The sequence below is a fragment of the Bufo bufo genome, chromosome 2 (genome assembly GCF_905171765.1).
Source record: "Bufo bufo chromosome 2, aBufBuf1.1, whole genome shotgun sequence".
In the NCBI taxonomy this organism is placed as follows: Eukaryota; Metazoa; Chordata; class Amphibia; order Anura; family Bufonidae; genus Bufo; species Bufo bufo.
Window position 1 is genome coordinate 542,305,316 of NC_053390.1, and position 19,876 is coordinate 542,325,191.

Genomic DNA, 19,876 nt, shown 5'->3' on the forward strand with positions numbered 1-19,876 from the left:
AGATCGATGCTGGAGAAATGGGCGAGGATATACGGTATATATTATTATAATTATTTTTTTTTTTTAAGACATTGTAGAGGTTGGCCCTAAGATTTTCAGTTATCTTGGATAGCCTCTTTAACTCAAGAAATGCTAAAATGCTAAATGCCAAAACAAGAAATATAGTTACCCTCACTATTTGTCTCAGGATTGTGCTGAAAATCCTGCCGGCTGACTAAGTGGTGGAGAAATTCTGCACAGATCAGTTACATTTTTGGTTGGAGACAATTTGAGTGGCAGGGCCTAGCCAAGGGGTCTAGGCCAACAATCTTTGTGTTCTTCTAAAAACAGAGCAGAGGGGGGAGTCTCCGGCCAGTTGTCTTACAGCCAGACATATAATAGTGAATAAGAGGAAGGGGGCCATGGTTGATCCTCCTAGGGCACACAGAACGTTAAAGAGGTTGTCTTCTCCTCTTGTAATTAATGATACATCCTTAGGATAGGCCATCGATAATATCTGATTTGCGGGGGTTTAACACCCCGCTGCTGTTTCAGAGTAGTTCTGGTGCCAGAAGTCTGGGACAACTGTGCACAAACTCCGTCCATGACGGAAAGCACAGAGCTTTGTAGTTCTGGTGCTGGAGTTACTCTGAAACAGCTGATCAGCGGGGTGTGGGATGTATCCTGTGGATAGGCAATCAATATAAAAGGAGTGCACAACTCGTTAATGGGAAGTTGGATAGTTATTTTTTATGTTTAGTGCTCTTTTAAAGGATCTGAAAGATAGCCTGAATATCAACGAGTCAGATGCATTTATAGCACCTTTTGCATATAGCCTATTCAGGCAACTGTATGGTATGTGTGCATGCAGAATGGTTCATAGATGTGTGCATATGTGCCCAGAATTAAATGTGTGACCTACTACTCATCACATTATAAACAAAAGAAACTTATTTAGTGACAACATATTACTATGGCCTTTGCTTTCAACAAACACTCACCTGAGTGTGCGTCTCCGTGCTGTTCAGCGCTGCCCACTCCTCAGCAGTCTCCGATGTAATCATCGTCGGTTTCACTGCTATGGTGGGCTTTGAATACAGAGCAGCAATTACAATGTCATCATCTTGGTTTGTGTTCTCCTGTTTGATCCGAATCCCATTAAGACTTGGCAGGACTGGCAAGTTGCTGGCTTTTCCATCAGCGGGTGCTTGATGTTTTTTTCGGTGATCACTCTTTGGGTGAAAGCAATTCTTACAGGATCCAGGTTTCCAAAGATGTTCAACAAAATCGTTGCAGGCAGGCATCTTCAAGCCTTGAGTGGTCAATGTGATGGTTCTTTGCATGTTATTATAGTCAGGATATCCGTTCTCATCTTGTACGCACAAATGTGTGGGACAAAAAAACGGAGGCTTCTGAAACTGGAAAAGAAAGCATTACCTTATTACTTTGTGTCATATACATACAAAGACTGCACTAACCCTGCACTTTCAGGGTATCTCCACATGGGACGGGTGTGCTGAGGATTTCGTGCAGTGGAAACTCTACAGGGATCTGATGGAATCCCCCATTGCGCAGGGTAAAATCCACTGGGAAATCTTCAGCATAAATTGACTTGCTGTGGATTTCAAATTCTACCAAAGGTCAAGTTATTTGTGGACTGCATTGCAGATGCTTGTGTGTCCTGCATTTCATATTTCCCATAGACCTTCAGCTAACATCTGGAGCTGGCGAGTGTGGGAAAAACACCAGAAAAACCTATGTATGAAAGCCCCCTAACAGTAGCAGTTTCCGTTTCTACTTTTGCAGCTTTGTTGATGTGAAGAGCAGCGAGAGATGCCTTGGACTTCATGTCTAAATACTGATAAAGATCAAAGTGGTCTGCTTGTCTGTAGCAAGAAGATTCCACTTTCAAGTTATAAAATGAAAGAATGAATCCGCTTTTTGTCTGAATTAGGGTCTATTCACATAACCGTAGGCCGTCCATGCCTGTATTGCGGGCACCAGGCGTGTGAATCCCGTATCAAGGATGCAGAGCAATTGCAATCCTCAAGAAACGGAGGAGAGTGGAGGAACGGATCAGAAGCCCACAGAAGCGCTTCAGGTGGCTTTTTGGTCCATGCCTCAGCACTGCAAAAGATAGGACATGTCCTATCTTTTACCGTATATTGCAGACCGCTGACCTATTCCAGTCAATGCGTCCGCGCTGCAATAGGGGATTCACACAGGCTGGTGCCCATGCATTGTGGACTGCGATTTGCAGCCTGCGGCACGGGCACAGACGGCTTACGTTTGTGTGAATGTACCCTTAGTGTTTATGCATATGCACTACAGTCTCTTTGAAACTGAAATAACGGTTTTTGCGAGAGTTTTGGATGCAGTTTTTGAACCAAAGTAAAGAATGGAATGGATTAAAATGGAATGGGTAATATAAAATGAAGGGCACATGGATCCACTTCTGGCTTTGCCTCAAAAAACTGCACCAAAAACTGCATGTGGGTTTACTTTCACACTGGTGTTTTTGGTTTCCGTTTCCGAGATCCGTTCAGGGCTCTCACAAGCGGACCAAAACGGATCAGTTTTGCCCTTAATGCATTCTGAATGGATAAGGATCCGCTCAGAATGCATCAGTTTGCCTCCGTTTGGCTCCATTCCGCTTTGTGTCCATCTGACGAAACTGAGCCAAACGTCCTGACACACAATGTAAGTCAATGGGGACGGATCCGTTTTCTATGGCACAATCTGGCACAATATAAAACGGATCCATCCTCCATTGACTTTCAATGGTGTTCAAGACGGATCCGTTTTGGCTATGTTAAAGATAATAGAAAACGGATCCATTCTGAACTGATGCATGCGGTTGTATTATCTGAACGGATCCGTATGTGCAGATCCATGACGGATCCGCACCAAACACGAGTGTGAAAGTAACCTAAAACTACCCATGGACTATCAAAAGTTATATCCAGCAGAAAAGGTTCATTTGATTAAAGAGGTTGTCCCATTAAGACAACGTATCCCCTCTCCACAGGACAGGGGATAAGAGTCTGATGGGGGTCCTACATCTGGGGGCTCCCTTCACCTCCATATGAATGCAGCACAGCTGCTCCATTCATCTTTATGGGACGGTCAGGGATAGCCGAGCACTTGTACTCTGCTACTTTGGGCAGCCTCATAGAGTTGACATATACGTGACCAGCACTCCATGCTTGTGATTGGCAGGGTCACCAGCAGTCAGACTCCCAATGATCAGACACCTATCCTGTAGATAGGAGGTAAGCTGTCTTAAAGGGACTTCCCCTTTAAATGTGATAGGTGATTCGCCATCAGTGACTGCACTTGGGTCACCACCAGTAACTGGGTCCTGAATGTAATTCAATGGAATGAATCACCGGTATAATCAATGCGTCTTGACAGATCTGTTACTCAGCATTTGGCAAGTTGCGCGAGCATGAATCCTCCCTGTGGTCACGTCTACAATAGTCACGAAACTGAGATTTCGATACTGTGAGATGTCGTTTCCTGCAATGCTTGTAAAATTTGGAGACTCCCTGTCAGTATGCGACAAAGAAAGCTCTCATATATCCTTGTCTCGCCGTATGCATTTCCTGTCTCAGCTCAATGACAATTAAAAGTGCCACCTAAAACACTTACCATATCAAAAGTGGTCATGGCCATTTCACAGCTGCTCCAGACTGACTGGTTTTGAAATAACGCACTTGGAACCCTGCACCAACTGGGACTGCCTTGTGACAGTAGCTACACCAGGGTCCAGCAACCTCCGGCAATCCAGCTGTTCAGAAACTACAACTCCCAGAATGCTTCATTCACCTTTGTGGGGGTTAGAAGAACAGCCGAGCATGTTTGCATGCTGAGAGTTGTAGTTTCACAGCAGCTGGAGTGCCGATGGTTGCTGATCCCTGAGCTATACCATTGAGTGGTACATAAATATTCATCTACATATCTAGAAATGTAGACCTTAAGCTATATGCTCACCTTCCAGTCTAAGGCCTCATGCACATGGCCGTACAGTGTTTTGTGGTCCACAAGTTGCGGATCTGCAAAGCACGGATACCAGCCGTGTGCATTCCGCATTTTTCGGAATGGAAGACGAGGCCCTCTATAGACCAGTTCCATCCTTGTCCGTGATACGGAAAAAGATAGGGCATGTTCTATTATTTTTTTTTTTTTTGCAGGGCCGCGGAACAGAGGTATGGATGCAGACAGCACATGGAGTTCTGTCTGCATCTTTTGCGGCCCTATTGAAGTGAATGGGTCCATATAAGAGCCACAAAAAATGCGGCTTGGATGCAGACCCAAACAACGTCTTAAAGGGTCTGCCCAACGTTAAAGCCGTTTTATTGATTTATGCTTCAAGATGTGTGCGATTTGGTCCCTGACAGAGCAGACGAGGAACTACAGTGACATTGACCAAAAGCACCAGTTAAAAAGTCATATCTAAAATTTGTGACAAAATAAATCTCCCAAAAACTTACAAGAACAAGTATATTACTGTAATCTGAAATATCCCCCTGCAAACCACGAAAATAAGTGAATAATCCCAGTAGCCAAACATCTAATATCTTCTTCTAACCTTTAATGTTTTAGAGTCAGAAAATCTAAAAAAAGAAGAACTTTTTGGAATTCGGTAACATAGGATTCCACTGGTGACTCATTCCCCCAGAAAAGCCCCAAATGGTATTTCCAATGAAGCAGTTAATCTTACAGCTGCACCACAAACAAATGGCTAGCATTACCATTCATTAGGGTCTTGTGGCAGGTAACTATAGCTCCTCCAGACATTTGCTGATGAATTGCATGATCCATCCTTCTGTGACAGGTCAGATAACAGAACAGATTTCTACTAGTGCTAAGGAACCTGACACTTGTTTTCTGGGACATCACTCTCGGCTACTCCGGTTGTGGGTTCACTGAGGTCCCTAGTTCTAGCCATCGATGAAGGGCCCTGGTGGTCAAAACCTTACCAATGTAACATTTTTCACCTATCCAATGGGCATGTTATCTACTGGAACACCGCATTTAAAGCTTTCTATATAGTTTTTATAGCTTTCGGATGAACAGCTTTTCCTCCCAACTCAACCCCCCCCATACACATGCATTCTTGACTGCGCATGTATATGTTCTAAATGGGGAGTAAGGCTGGCCATACACCTTAGGGCTCATGCACACGAATGTATTTTGTTTCCGTGTCCATTCCATTTTTTTTGCGAACCGTATGCGGAACCATTCATTTCAATAGGTCTGCAAAAAAAAACTGGTTACTCCGTGTGCATTTCGTTTCTGTATGTCCGTATTTCTGTTCCGCCAAAAAAATAGAACATGTCCTATTATTGTCTGCATTACGGACAAGAATAGTACTGTTCTATTAGATGCTAGCTGTTCCGTTCCGCAAAATACGGAATGCACATGGACGTCATCCGTATTTTTTGCGGATCCGTTTTTTGCAGACCGCAAAATACATACGGTCGTGTGCATGAGCCCTTAGGTCTAATGTTTATGGAGCCTCCCAACTCTCCCCTGACCACTGATGTCGTAGGAGATGAGGATCAGGCACGTTAGATTTCAACTGCATGATCCTTTTGTTCATAGAACCAAAGAAAACAAAGAATCAGACATGTTAAAATACAACAGCCTGATCCTTTTTTTCTCTTGACATCTGCCATTGTCAGGGACACCGCTCTACACAATAAGTGGTCAGATGTTCCTGCAAAAATTACCAAGTGGAGCCAACATTAATCTCATGAATATGGCCAGATAGTAGAAGACAGCTATAAAGTGTACCTAAACTTTCAAGTAAACTTTATTAAAACGTATTCTAAATGTGATAAAAAGAATTTTGTAATATACTTTCTTTTATTTTTCCTTGCGAAATAGGCACTTGACGTTCAGGTTGCTATAATGTTTTGGAATCTGTACTGACATGTCTGCAGTGTGCTGGTGTATGGATTGCACATTGAGTGATGTACAGGCTGCTCAAAGCCTGTACCGATATGGTATATCATACATCGGTACAGATTGTGAGAGGAGCAAGCAGGGGCTCACATAGCACATCACTGCTCCCCTAAAGCCTGGCATAGCCTAGCGAGTGGAGCTGGGCCAGGCAGGAGCAGTGATTTGTGCTCCAGCCCCAGTGGAATCCATACACTGATGACATGTTAGCAGTGTATGCATTCCAAAGTGCTATAAGCACCTGAACTTTAGGTGTCTCATTTTGAAGGGAAAAAAAATTAAGTATATTACAAAATTTCTTATCACATTTAGAATAGGTTTTAACAAAGTTTAGGTACACTTTAAGTAAACAAGAAGCACAAGACGAGCTTACATTCCGTAAAATATCATTATTATACAATGAAATGCTGTCCCCTGAGTGCAGGGACCATACATAAAGGGACTGTAGTGTTTTTTTTCCAAGAGGAGCTCTTACCATGTGGGCAGATAATATAAAAACTAACTCTAGTTGTGATCCAATATCTAAAGACAGAATTACTACACCTCAAATGTTACAAAACATATCTTGGGAAAGCTTCAATTAAAATCCCTGACTACATATGTTTACACAGACTTGGCTCAGTGATTTATATTAGTACATGCTATAAAAATGAGGAAAATAGGATTATTCACGATTGCCATTGTGTGCATAGGACAAGCTCCTTAACATACAAAGGGCAAAGGAGCAGGCGTAAAATACTCAGGAAATGAGTTGGAACCCACACAATCAGCAGGACTGGGATTTCAGCTTTATACCCCGAAACTTAAAGCCTACACTATCCTATTTCACCAAAAATTAGCTGTCATGCAATACACGTATTGTTTTACTTTCCTGAAAAGCTTGTTGTAAAACGCGTTAGTGGATTATTTAATAGATGTCATTGCACTGTGTTTGTGTTTGTGTGGGTCTGGTTTCTTTTACAGCAAGCTTTAAAATTGAGGTAATAATCCAAGCCTTCAGTACTTTGAGTGAAATTATAAGCAGAGGGAGTTCCTTAATTTGTAATTCATTAATATAGTCTTAAGGCCCTATCAGACGATTCCGGATAATTAGCCCAATGTAATAGCCTGTGTTATAGGCTGAGGCAAGCGAGTGCCGATAGACGCGTTTATCGTCCATCGGCACTCATCCTACCTGACTATTGCGAAGTGTAGGCCCTTAGCATGGTGGGTTCAGATTATACTGCAGGTGAGCCAGTGGAAATTTAATGTCAGCAGTGCCGTAGAGCGATGCAGCTCTAATATGGACCCCTAAAAGTGTCTAAAGTGGGCACAGAGCTGCATTAGAAAATGAAAATTTGAATATTCCAATTTTTGTCTTTATTTTGTACCACTTACATGGATCCTAATCTGCCTTGGACGTAGGGATGCTCTCACCATGGGTCCATTTTGTATGTGTGAACACTGGGCTACCCTACGTATGATTCTCTATTGTTACTGGAGCCCTGCAATATTCTGAGCTGATAATAATTGCAGTAACAGTCAATATAAGGGCTCATGCACAAGAATGTATATTTTGTCCGTTCCGTTTTTTTTTTTTTGTGGCCTGTATATGGAACCATTCATTTCAATGGGGCTGCAAATAAAACTGAAAAGTGTGCATTCTGTATCCATAGCTCAGTTCTGAAAAAAAATAGAACATGTCCTATTCTTGCCCGTTTTGCAGACAAGGACAGACATTGTTACAATGGATCCGCGAAAAAACGGATACAACTCAGACGTGAAATGGATGTCATCCGTTTTCTTTTGCAGATCCGTGTTTTGCGGACTGCAAAATACATACAGTCGTGTGCATGAGCCCCTAGACAGATTTCAGTATTCCTTTCCCTAGTGAAGGTTAAGTAAATGATAAGATATGACCTGATCGTTAGCTATTCAAAGTACATTCCTAAAGAATCGGTCCCTCAGGGGGTAAAGTCTGAGTGACTCATTCAGTCACCAGGCATGGAACATGACAGCAATAATCGAAAATCAAGATATCTGAGGCGCTTTCACTGTTAGATCTCTTTTATATTTGAGGCACCCATTAAATAAAAATCTTTTTTTTTTAGTTCTGATGACTCCAAAACAGGAATGTGCATATAAATGCAAATACCGAATAATGTAGAGGGCTACGCGATTTAGAACCATCAAGGGGTTGTCTTCAAGAGCAAACCTAACAACTCAGGAGATCAACCTGTAATAGAGAACAGATTACTTACTTGACATATCTCGCGCCATCGCTCTAGTTCTCCAGGCAGGTCTCAGTTTACCTGGCTGCTGTCGACACCATGTGACCACTGCACCAATCACTGGCCTCTTTAGTACACCACTGAGGCCAGTGATTGGCTGCAGCAGTCAGCGTGGAAGCCGGAAAACAGAGCCCTGCCAGAACAACTGGTACGCTGGCGCGGGATCTGTCAGGTAAGTAATCATCTATACTTTATTACATATCGATCTCCTGAGTTGTTCAGTGTTATCTTGAAGCCAGAGGAGTAACTAGAAGATCCTGGTCCCCAATGCAAATTCTGTAACAGGGCCCCCAACGACCAGGTGCCATTATTAAAACTAATCTCATTTTATGGGGCAGAAAGGCCTTTGGGCTCACTTAGGCACCTAAGCCCAGGTGCAACTGGGACTTCTTAACCCCTTTATGGGAGCATAGTGGTATAAATATAGCCTTGATATAAGATATAGTGGGACAAATTCATGCTTATTTTGGCAGAATGGGAAAGTTGACATACCCTAGTCTTCTACAGATGATAGATTTTATTACTCATTGGTAAGACCTGCTATACTCTACACTGTAGATCTTGATATTGTAAAGCAACCCTTCATACAATATGTCAACCAGCCGTAACCCAAGACCCCAACAGATAAGTCCCAATGTGAAGCTTGTTGTAAACACAGGCGGTTTATTTCAGACCCTGGCTTGCTGTGAAAACAGCGCTGGAATTCCTGTGAAGCTCCATCTGCATGGCCTGATCAGTTCACATTCCTGACTTCTTTATGGACAGCTACCCCGGCCTTTGTTATGGAGGTGGATGGGAGATTCCCATTCTAGTGGGATCCTGCATTCCTCACCAGAAATAGGTCAAGGCACAATATTCCCAGCAAAGCTCAAGTGAGCTATCTCTCAAACAAAAAAAGGTTTAATAGGTCTGATTACCGGTAAATATCAAGCAAATTAAATAGAATTCCTAGCAAATTTTTGTTGATTTTGTAAAAATTGCTGAGATAACACTTATGTAGTCAGTTAAGAGGGCCACGTGATAAGAAGAGTAAGCAGATGTGGTGTGGAGTATAACAGTGGTTATTATTAACCTGTAAGGGCTCATGGACACGACCGTATGCGTTTAGCGGATCCGCAAAACATGGATCTCGGCCGTGTGCATGCTGCCATTTCCTTTTTCACTTCAATAGAAATGTATTATCCTTGTCCGCAAAATGGACAAGAATAGGACATTTCCTTTTTTGCGGGGCCATGGCACGGTGAAATACGGATCAGATGTGGACCACCTCACAACCATAGTTATGGCCTCATCTCTCGTCTGAGAGAAAAGGAAGATTCACAACATAATCATAATGTGATTTTAAAACATAACAGAAATTATTCCCGTAAGACACCAAGACTTCTGCTCAGTCCTCATTTACAGCGAGACTCTAGGGTATGGCTACACGGCGATTTTTGGCGCAACACATGTCGTGCACACAAATATCTCAGTGTAGAAGGGGCACCATAGGAATAATTGGGGTTGCAGTGCTTCTCGCACGTTTCATGTAAAAAGCAGTGTACTGTAACCCCATTCATTCCAATGGCAGCCCCGCTACACTGCGATGCATGATGCGCTTAAAATCGCCGTGTAGCCATACTCTTATCTAATCATTGCATAAAGGGCCATTTACATTGGTCGATAATCCGGTGAACGATCGCACTTCCGAATGCTTGTTCCTGAAATATGCCCACAGATCAGCAGACAAATGTTTGTCATTGATTGTATCCTTTATGATAGCATTAAAATCATTGGTTGTCGGAAGCACATTGCCGCATGTTAACAGGGATGTGCTGCTTGAAGTAATCAATGATCACACTAACGATCATTTGGTCACATACAGTACCCTGTACCAATGGACCTAAACGAGAGCTGATCCTAGAACATTTGCCACTGTAAGTAGGCCACTAGCCCCTGATCGATTAAGACCGGCATGTGCTACGCTAGTCTTGATAGACCTCATCATAAATTAAATGTGTTCTACGGCAGCCATGATGAGGAATGTGCCACCCACCCCAGCCATGCCTCCTTTTAGATACTGGTGAGGGCAGCATGAAAATGCTAGTTGCAACTAACTCTAGTCACAATGGTATTTAAAAAGTCACTGAAGCGGGTTTTACAACTTTTTAACACCAAATACGTGGCAATGAAATCTCCCCTTTAGAGTCCATTCACACATCCGTGTGTGTTTTGCCGATCCGCAAAACACGGAAGCCAGCAATGTGCCTTCTGCATTTTGTGGACCGCACATCGCCGGCACTAATAGAATATGCTTATTCTTGTCCGCTATTGCGGACGGAATTGCGGATGTGTGAATGGAGCCTAAGTGTCTACAAATGACCAGTTTTTAATAGGCTTCTTCTAGCAGCAAGTACTGCTATGCGACCATGATGTCCATTTGATTGTATGTGAGCGGTCCTATTAGTGACTGACAGGATTCCTAGCATGTTTAGTCATGCAGAGATAGCTGTATCACGGACAGGACCGCTCACATGACTCCTAATCATAGAAAACGGAAAGGGAGAAATGAATAAAACTACAAGTTTTACTGAATCTTTTTCTATAAAAATACATATCAATCTGCTCAGTTCCTCCTGCTCTCTAAGTATACTTTCACAGCGTTATTATTTCCCGGTATCGAGTTCCGTCCTAGGGGCTCAATACCGGAAAAAAAACTGATGCATTCTGAATGGAGAGCATTCCATTCAGGATGCATCAGTTCAGTCCCTCTTATGTTTTTTGGACGGAGAAAATACCGCAGCATGCTTCAGGTTTCTCTCCGGCCAAAAATACTGGATCCGTTTTTCCAGATGACACCGAAGAGACGGATCCAAATGCCATCAGTTTGCGTCCGGATTGCCGAATCCTCTGCGGCAAGTGTGAAAGTACCCTAACATGGTGCCTGCAGATTGCACTGCATTTTCATGACGTCAGGTTCTCCAAGAAACGGTACTTATGATAATAAATGGAGCAATGTGTCCTAGTTCAACAGTATCCAAAATGACATTTGCCTTCAGCATCAACAAGGTACCATTAGAAATAAGAATTAAAGGGGTATTCTGGTTGTGAAAAGTTTTCTTAGTTGGGTGCTGTGTGTGGTGTATATATAGTGTATTTATGTGTGTGTACCATGTATATGGTGTATTTATGTGTATTGCATGTATATGGTGTATGTATTGTAGACATGTGTTGTGGTGCCGCGTGTCCGCCGTTGAGTAGGGAACCTGTTGTTAAAAATTAGAATCCCACCTCTGGGGCTAAGCTTAGATCGGTGGGGTCCTACCACTGTGACCCCCACCAATCATGAGAATAGGGCCCCTGAAATAAACAGAGCGGCAGGTCGGACATGAGCCCTGTGGCTCCATTCATCTCTACGGAAGTTCCAGAGACACCCGAGTACAGCACTCAGTTATTTCCAGAACTCCCATAGAGATGAATGGAGCGGCTCCATTTATTTTGGGGGGCTCCGAGGTGTAGTGTGTCTCTGTTCTCAATTAAAGGGGTATTTCACTTTAACGTCTCACAACCGGAATACCCCTTTGTGTACCTGGCTTCTGGGACGTGTCTTGTACACGAACTGCACTGCAAAGAGACACAGTGGGAACAGATGTTTTACCGCCCCTTGTCAAACATCCTTAGGCCTCTTTCACACGGGCGTCATGTTTTTGGGCCGGATGCGTTCAGGGTGCGTTCAGTGAAACTTGCACTATTTTGCAAGCAAGTTCAGTCAGTTTTGTCTGCGATTGCGTTCAGTTGTTCAGTTTTTTCCGCGCGGGTGCAATGCGTTTTGATGCGTATTTCACGCGCGTGATAAAAAACTGAAGGTTTACAAACAACATCTCCTAGCAACCATCAGTGAAAAACGCATCGCACCCGCACTTGCTTGCGGATGCAATGCGTTTTTCACGCAGCCCCATTCACTTCTATGGGGCCAGGGCTGCGTGAAAAACGCAGAATATAGAACATGCTGCGATTTTTACGCAACGCAGAACTGATGCGTGAAAAACAACGCTCATGTACACGGACCCATTGAAATGAATCGGTCAGGATTCAGTGCGGGTGCTATGCGTTCACGTCACGCATTGCACCCGCGCGGAAAACTCGCTCGTGTGAAAGGGGCCTTACAGTCCGGTTACCTGAGCAGCAATATAAGCAAATCCATGTGTGCCAATACCACTAACTATCGCTTAGCAGCCCGGTGAGATCTGCACGCCATTGACAATGAAAGGGGATTCCCATGATGCCCTGGAATGCGGTAGCAGGAACATTTATTACAACACTAAAACCATAAAAATGGTTGAACTCAAAATAGAAAAACAAAGCTTTCTATAATCAATGCTTAAATGGCACTTAGTTTCAGTGGTAATGGTAAGGCATAGGCTTTCTGTCTCCAGGCCCATGGAAAACAAGATGGTATCCATGCAATACATTACTAATAAATGACTGTCAAGGTTACAGGTCAGGGCCTACGGTAACAAAAGTCCCATAGACGCATACGTTTCCCTTATGTTTCCAATAATTAGGGTGGGTTCACACATAGGTTTTTGTGTACCTGCGTTTTCGGTGCATTTTTTGTGGTAAAAACACTAGGGGAAACTTATCAAACTGGTGTAAAGTAGAACTGGCATAGTTGCCCATAGCAACCAATCAGATTGTACCTTCCATTTTCCACAGCTCCTTTGGAAAATGAAAAGTGGAATCTGATTGGTTGCTATGGGCAACTAAGGCTACTTTCACACTAGCGTTCGGGTGTCCGCTCGTGCGCACCGTTTGAAGGGGCTCACGAGCGGCCCCGAACGCATCCGTCTGGCCCCAATGCATTCTCAGTGGAGGCGGATCCACTGAGAATGCATCCGCCTGCCAGCGTTCAGCCTCCGCTCCGCTCAGTGAGCGGACACCTGAACGCTGCTTGCAGCGTTCGGGTGTCCGCCTGGCCGTGCGGAGGCGAGCGGATCCGTCCACACTTACAATGTAAGTCAATGGGGACGGATCCGCTTGAAGATGACACCATATGGCTCAATCTTCAAGCGGATCCGTTCCCCATTGACTTTCAATGTAAAGTCTGGACGGATCCGCTCAGACAACTTTCACACTTAGAAAATTTTCTAAGTTTTAATGCAGACGCATCCGTTCTGAACGGATGCGAACGTCTGCATTATCGGAGTGGATCCGTCTGATGAAACATCAGACGGATCCGCTCCGAACGCTAGTGTGAAAGTAGCCTTAGAAAGTCTACTTTACACCAGTCTGATAAATCCCCCTCAGATGTTAGCTGAATGACTATGGGAAATATAAAAAGGCATTGCTACTGGCGTTTTGTTAGTTAGGCTGGGTTCACGTATGCGCTTTGAATTCCGAAAGTCTGTCCAGACAGAGGTACAGACTGCCGGAATTCACTGTATCCAGCGTACATAAAATAATAAAATACTACACACAGCATTTTTTTTGTCCTGCTAAAAGCCAGCATATATGCTGGAAAGAGGCCGGATCCCATTTCAGTGAATGGGGATCCGGTGGTATCCGGATACAGTGAACAGACAGACGCAATCCAAAGCGCATATGTGAACCCAGCCTAAGGTGTTTTTTTTTTTTTTAAAGCCCCAACATGTCAAAGCTCTGGCATTTTTTTCTGGTGTTTTGACATCTCAAAAGAGAAAAAAAAATTCCTTAAAAAAAAAAAAGAAACTACATACAGTACGGGAAGAAACAAGAGCGATTTCTATGTCAGTTTTTTCAGTGAACCACAAAACACCAGAGAGAATTTTTGTGTGAAGGGTAACAAAAGCTGCTGTTATATCGGCGTGAAGCGATTGATAGACATCCCATAATTGTTTGAAGCAAAATTTCTCACGTCCATTTTCCTACACCTTCCAGGCGAATGAATTTACACAATCCCCCACCGATGTGAGCGCACCTTTCCTTAAGACGTGAATACCTTCCGTTTCTCAGGATCTGGTCGGATCTATCCCCCCCTTCCCCAGCGTTTACCTGTCCAGTTAAACAGGATCTTGAGTGAAAAATTCATCCTCATGTCTCCAAGATCTCGGAACAGAAGGGCTCATTAACAAAAGAAAAGCCTGTTTTGGGCTGAAATGCAATACCTACAACAACAAAAAAAGTCTCTCTCTAGGGATAGACAGTCATTTGTAAAGCATGGGGGAAGGGGTGGATGAGCACAACTAGAAGAGAAAAAGTGAAATTTGCCCAGGCAAGTTCCTACGGTCGTATAAAACTATGTGAAAACTTTTTTTAAATGCATTCTAAGCATTGGGACAAGACAGGACGTATATGTTCTAAGGTGTCTTTAGCTACCTGCTATGGAGTTCTAGCATTACCTGAGTTTGCAGCTTTTTAATAGATGGCGGTATCTTGTGATGTCACAAAATAATCCAAGAAGTAAGAGATGAGGAGCAGGGTGCCAGAGGATAAGGAGCAGGCACACTGCGGCTTCAGCAGCAGGCAGCAGCACAGTGAGCAGGGTCACTGCTGGGGAGGGGGCTGCTTTAGGACAGAGGTGGAGACACCAGGGAGGAGCTGTGCATGTTGTACTAGGGCACGGCCACACACAGCACTTCTGGAAGCCAAAATCAGGAGTGGATCATAAAAGGAGAAAAGACATGAAGGGCAGATGCCACTTCTCCGCGTTTAAACAAAAAAAACCTGACCGTGTGGCCGTACCCTTAGTCGCCCCGCACTCTCCACCCACAGGGCACGGATTGTTACTTTTGTTTGCTTTAACCCTTTCAGTGCTATTACACTTTGTAGAACTTGGTTACATATCTGCTGTTCAAAGTGACTAGTGTTGAGCTTGTGGACTTTGATTCGGAAATTTCAGGATAAGTTCGATTCGCCGCGAAGCCGAATTTCCTCGCGCTTCGTGGTAGTGAATCGACTTTAACCTGAAATAGTGTAAAAATCAGAAAGGAAAAAAAAAAAAATCTTACTTAGGGTGGATTCACGCAAATGGATCAGGAAAGTATGATTTTGTTTTTAAATTTTACACTCTTATTTATATCAGATGCCGCAATCATGTATGAACGCGGCATCTGATGGATATAATAATGGGGGGGGAGGGGGGGGCTTGCACCCTCTACTTACAAAGAAATGCGCTTCCTCACAAAGTGAATTTTTTTATAAAATTCGTCAAAGCAGCCGAATCGAACTTTTGAATAATTCGCTGAGCTCTAAAAGTGACATCAACATCCCACCTTATCAGCTCCCTAATCTAATGCTATTATCCAATAATAACGTAAAAGAATGAAAAATTCCTTTGGTTTGTCTGCAGATCAGTCAAAAGAGACAAGTGAAGCAACGATGAAGCTAAAATTCATATTATTTTGAGCCATGTCTACGAAAAGATAAAATATCTCATAAGGCCACCTGCACACGAGTGCGGGTGGACGCACGTAAGACCCATACAAATTTCCCTGCAGATTTCTGCACCTTAGGCCTCATGCACACGACCGTTGTTTTGGTCCGCATCTGAGCCGCATTCACTTCAATGGGGCCGTGTGCTGTCCGCATCCGTTGCTCCGTTCCGTGGTCCGCAAAAAAAATATAACCTGTCCTATTCTTGTCCGTTTTGCGGACAAGAATAGGCAGTTATATCAATGGCTGTCCGTGCCATTCCGCAAGTTTCAGAACGCACACGGACGCATACGTGTTTTGCGGATCCGCAATTTGCGGACCACAAAACACACAACGATCGTGTGCATGAGGCCGTATTCGCACTAAAATCCGCAATGTCTAACAGCGATTTTTAGTGCGGATTAGATGCTGTTTTGCCACAGATCTCACCCTTCCATTGAAAAGGTTGCAATCTGCAGCTAAAACCGCAAACATAATTGACATGCTGCAGATTTTGAAATCCATGCGGCCATTTCCGCAAAGTGTACATGAGATTTGTGTACTGTGATCTCATACACTTTGCTGGTACTGTACAACACTGGTACTGTGAATCCGACACACAGAAATGGAAATATGAACGAGACCTAATGTATTAAGTGCTTTTGCTTGTTTTGTCTGTGAAGTAGGCATTTGCACAAACATTTATGATGTATTTGCCCAATTTTAGGGTGGTTTGCGCCATGCTAGACACTTTATTTAGTGGTGGCCAGTATACTCCAGTCCCCTGGTGGCGTACAAACTGAAGGAGCTTTTATAATAAGTATGGCTTTTTCTTTTTTTTGCGGGACGTTTTTAACGGATCCGTTTTTTAGTTTTTTGTTTCAGTAGTGTTTCCGGTTCCGTTCTGTTTTTCCTTTCCGTTTTTCCATATGGCATATACAGTATACAGTAATTACATAGAAAAAATTGGGCTGGGCATAACATTTTCAATAGATGGTTCCACAAAAACGGAACGGATACGGAAGACATACAGAGTACATTCCGTATGTGTTCTGTTTTTTTGCGGACCCATTGACTTGAATGGAGCCACAGAACGTGATTTGCGGGCAATAATAGGACATGTTCTATCTTTCAACGGAACGGAAAAACGGAAATACGGAAATGAAATGCATACGGAGTACATTCAGTTTTTTTTGCGGAACCATTGAAATGAATGGTTCCTTATACAGACTGTATACGGAACGCAAAAAACAGCCTGTATACGAAACGCCAAAAACGTTCGTGTGAACGAGCCCTTAGTTGGCCATAGCAATCAATCAGATTCCACCTTTCTTTTTTCACTTCTCCTTTGGGCAACCAAGCCAGTTCTACTTTATACCAGTTTGATAAATCTACAGTGCGACAAATTATTAAAAAATGAAATGCAACATTTAGTAAATTTGTTACAAAGATTGGCTTCAATCCAGAAACGACAAAAAAGAGCAAAAAGTTAAATATGGATTCATTACATCACCCACTTAGCCGGCTGTCTAGAGTCTAGACCTGCACCAGATTTACCACTGTCTAGCTCTATACCAACCATTGCACAGCTTCCTCTCTATTCACTGACATGGGACTTCTGAAAATAGCTGTTGATTAAGCTTGATTGCTGTTGATTAACAGTGATGGCCAGTTCGCATTGTTCGCCCGCCCAAAACATGCGGGCTGCCATCTTTTCTCACAAGTCCGGCGAGGCACAGGTAAGCCCTTACCTGTGCCTGTGCGCGAGCCGGTCTGAAATCAAATGCAGTCACCGGGAGCAGGCAGTTCCGAGAACAGCCGCCGGGGGCCTTCATAGGGCTGTTCTCGGAACTGCCTGCTCCCGCTGACCGCATTTGTTTCAGACCGGCTCGCGGCACAGGCACAGGTAAAGGCTTACCTGTGCCTCGCCGGACTTGTGAGTAAAGATGTCAGCCCGCATGTGTTCGCGGGCAAACAATGCGAACTGGCCATCACTGTTGATTAAGCACTCTGCTATTTTCGGAAGTTCTATAGCAGTGAATGAGGAGCAAGCAATGCAACAGAAGCCACCTCTCCATTCACCACAAAGAGACGGGCATTAATAGCCAAGCCAGCGCTCGCCAATTTTCGGAATTTCCATAGTGGCGAATGGAGGGTGGCGCGCATGCGCGCCGGCTCTCACTTCACTTTGGGGGCTCCAAGTAATATGCCATAAAAACTATCCTAGCAATATGCCATAAATGCTGACCATATGAATTGTGCTGAGAAGCAATAATAGAGCAGTGCATAGCACTGGGATGTGCGATCCATACTTTTTTCATATTTTCTTTTGAGTTTTACCATAAAGGGTTTCACTTGAATGGATCCGCAAATCCGGAGATGTGGTGCACTTCGGAACGGAAGCACAGAATGGAACCCCAAGGAAGCACTACAGAGTGCTTCCGTGGGGTTCCGATCTGTGCTTCCGTTCCGCAAAAAAATAGAACTTGTTCTATCTTTTTGCGGAACAGACGGATCACGGACCCATTCAAGTTGAATGGGTCTGGATCCGTCCCGGCCGACGCATGGACATTGCCCATGCATTGGGGACCGCAGATTTCGGTCCCCAATGCACGAAACGGAACCACAATGGCCGTGTGCAAGAGGCCATATGGTGAGATGGGACAACTATTAGAATACAAAAATGAACCCCTGAACCCCCCCATTAAATGAAACGGTGGTTTGATCATGTACACCACTGCTCCATTCAAAGTCTATAGGACTGACTAACGTAGCTGAGTTCTGTAGTCAGCATTCTCCGGCAGTCCAATACAGATGAATTCAAACTGGGAACACAGGTCCCCCATGCTTGTAAGTAGACCCCCACCAACATAACAGTCATCCCCAACTCCATTTTTTCCCCATTTTTTCCATTCACCATGCAGACATATCACTCTGGATTCTTTCCATCCTGTATGTAGCACTTCCTGTTGCTATATCCAACCAAACCCATGATGCACTTCTCCTTTCTCCAGTTGGTTTATAGCTCCTCCCACCCAGCTAGTTACATGGACACTCCCCTATCACTGTTGCTGCTTTGACATGTTGATGGACATAACATCACAGGAAACAAGAGCTGCATGGACACGGTCATGTGACCACAGCCCGGAACGGCAAATAGGATGTAACGAGGGGCAGGCGACGCGTGCTTCCTTCGCAGCACCTCCGGCAACCTGAGCAAGGAGAGGGGCAAGGACATAGTCTGCGTCCTTGTCTCCATGGCAGCAGTCGAGCAGCAAGGGGTGCTCGGCTGAGTTGGGCTGCTGTGAGTCACGTGACGCTGGTCACGCCATGTGACTCACCAGCTAGGCCTATTTAAACAGGCAGCCTGCTGGCCACAGGTTGCCTGTGATTAAGGTCCTTATATGCTCCTATATTCCTGGCATTGTTTTCTGTATCCTGACCTCGGCTCTGCTCGTTTGACCTCGCTTCTGCTCATCCCCTGTTGCTTGTCGTGATCTCCCGGTACTGACGTCCGGCTTGTGTTTGGTCTCGCTCTTGTTGCTCCCTTGTACTGATTTGACTTCCTGGTATTTGACTTTGGCTAGTTTGACTTGCTTTGTGTTCTGTTTGTCCTGTCTTTTGTTTCCCCCTGCACTTACTTAAGGTAGGGACTGCCGTCCAGTTGCGCCCCGATACCTAGGACGGATCGTGCAAGTAGGTAGGGGCAGAGGCGTGGGTGGCAGTCAGGGATGCACGCTTCTCTACCTCCGTCCGTCACATAGGAGCAATAAAAGTATTAGAAATACATTACAAAATTACAGCTACCTTCATAAATTATTTTAAAGGATGTTGATTTAAACCGGAAAACTCCTTTAGGGCCCTTTTACACAGGATGATGAAAACCTGCCCAGCAATCAGTCAGCGGATCACATCTCCCCATGTAAACAGGGGTGTGCTGTCAACAATAAGCAATGTGACCATATTAACGATTGTTAGTCCACCAGGGCGTGTATACTTGTTATATCGTCTATCGGTCCTCGTTATGGTACAGGATACCTACGGGAACCTTTGTTTCACCAGTATATCCTATCATACTTGCTTATTTTCTACAGCACATGGTAGACTCTAAAAAAAAAGGAAGCCTAGATACTTGTGGCCAAGCTGCTGAGAGTCTACAGCCGCCCCGCAGGAGTGGCCAGTCATACACCGCCTCTGCCCAACAGATAACCTTCTTGTGCTGCTAATGCCTATTGCCAGAGGTCAACACCAGATGAGGAAGTGACATACATATGACCTCTTCTTGGCTTCTC

The 19,876-nt window shown here is 44.1% G+C and overlaps 1 protein-coding gene across 1 annotated transcript in view; it reads right to left on the reverse strand.

Annotated features, from left to right (window-relative positions):
- Nucleotides 1–14,700, reverse strand: part of PRAG1 (PEAK1 related, kinase-activating pseudokinase 1) — a 42,018-nt gene extending 27,318 nt beyond the window's left edge. Inside the window, exons 1-2 of the mRNA XM_040418045.1 lie at nt 14,573–14,700; nt 981–1,397 (exon numbers count right to left, since the gene is read on the reverse strand). Of these exons, the coding sequence (XP_040273979.1) occupies nt 981–1,322 (342 nt within the window). The 5' untranslated portion in view covers nt 1,323–1,397; nt 14,573–14,700. The remainder of the gene's footprint in view (nt 1–980; nt 1,398–14,572) is intronic.
- Nucleotides 14,701–19,876: the final 5,176 nt, after the last annotated feature.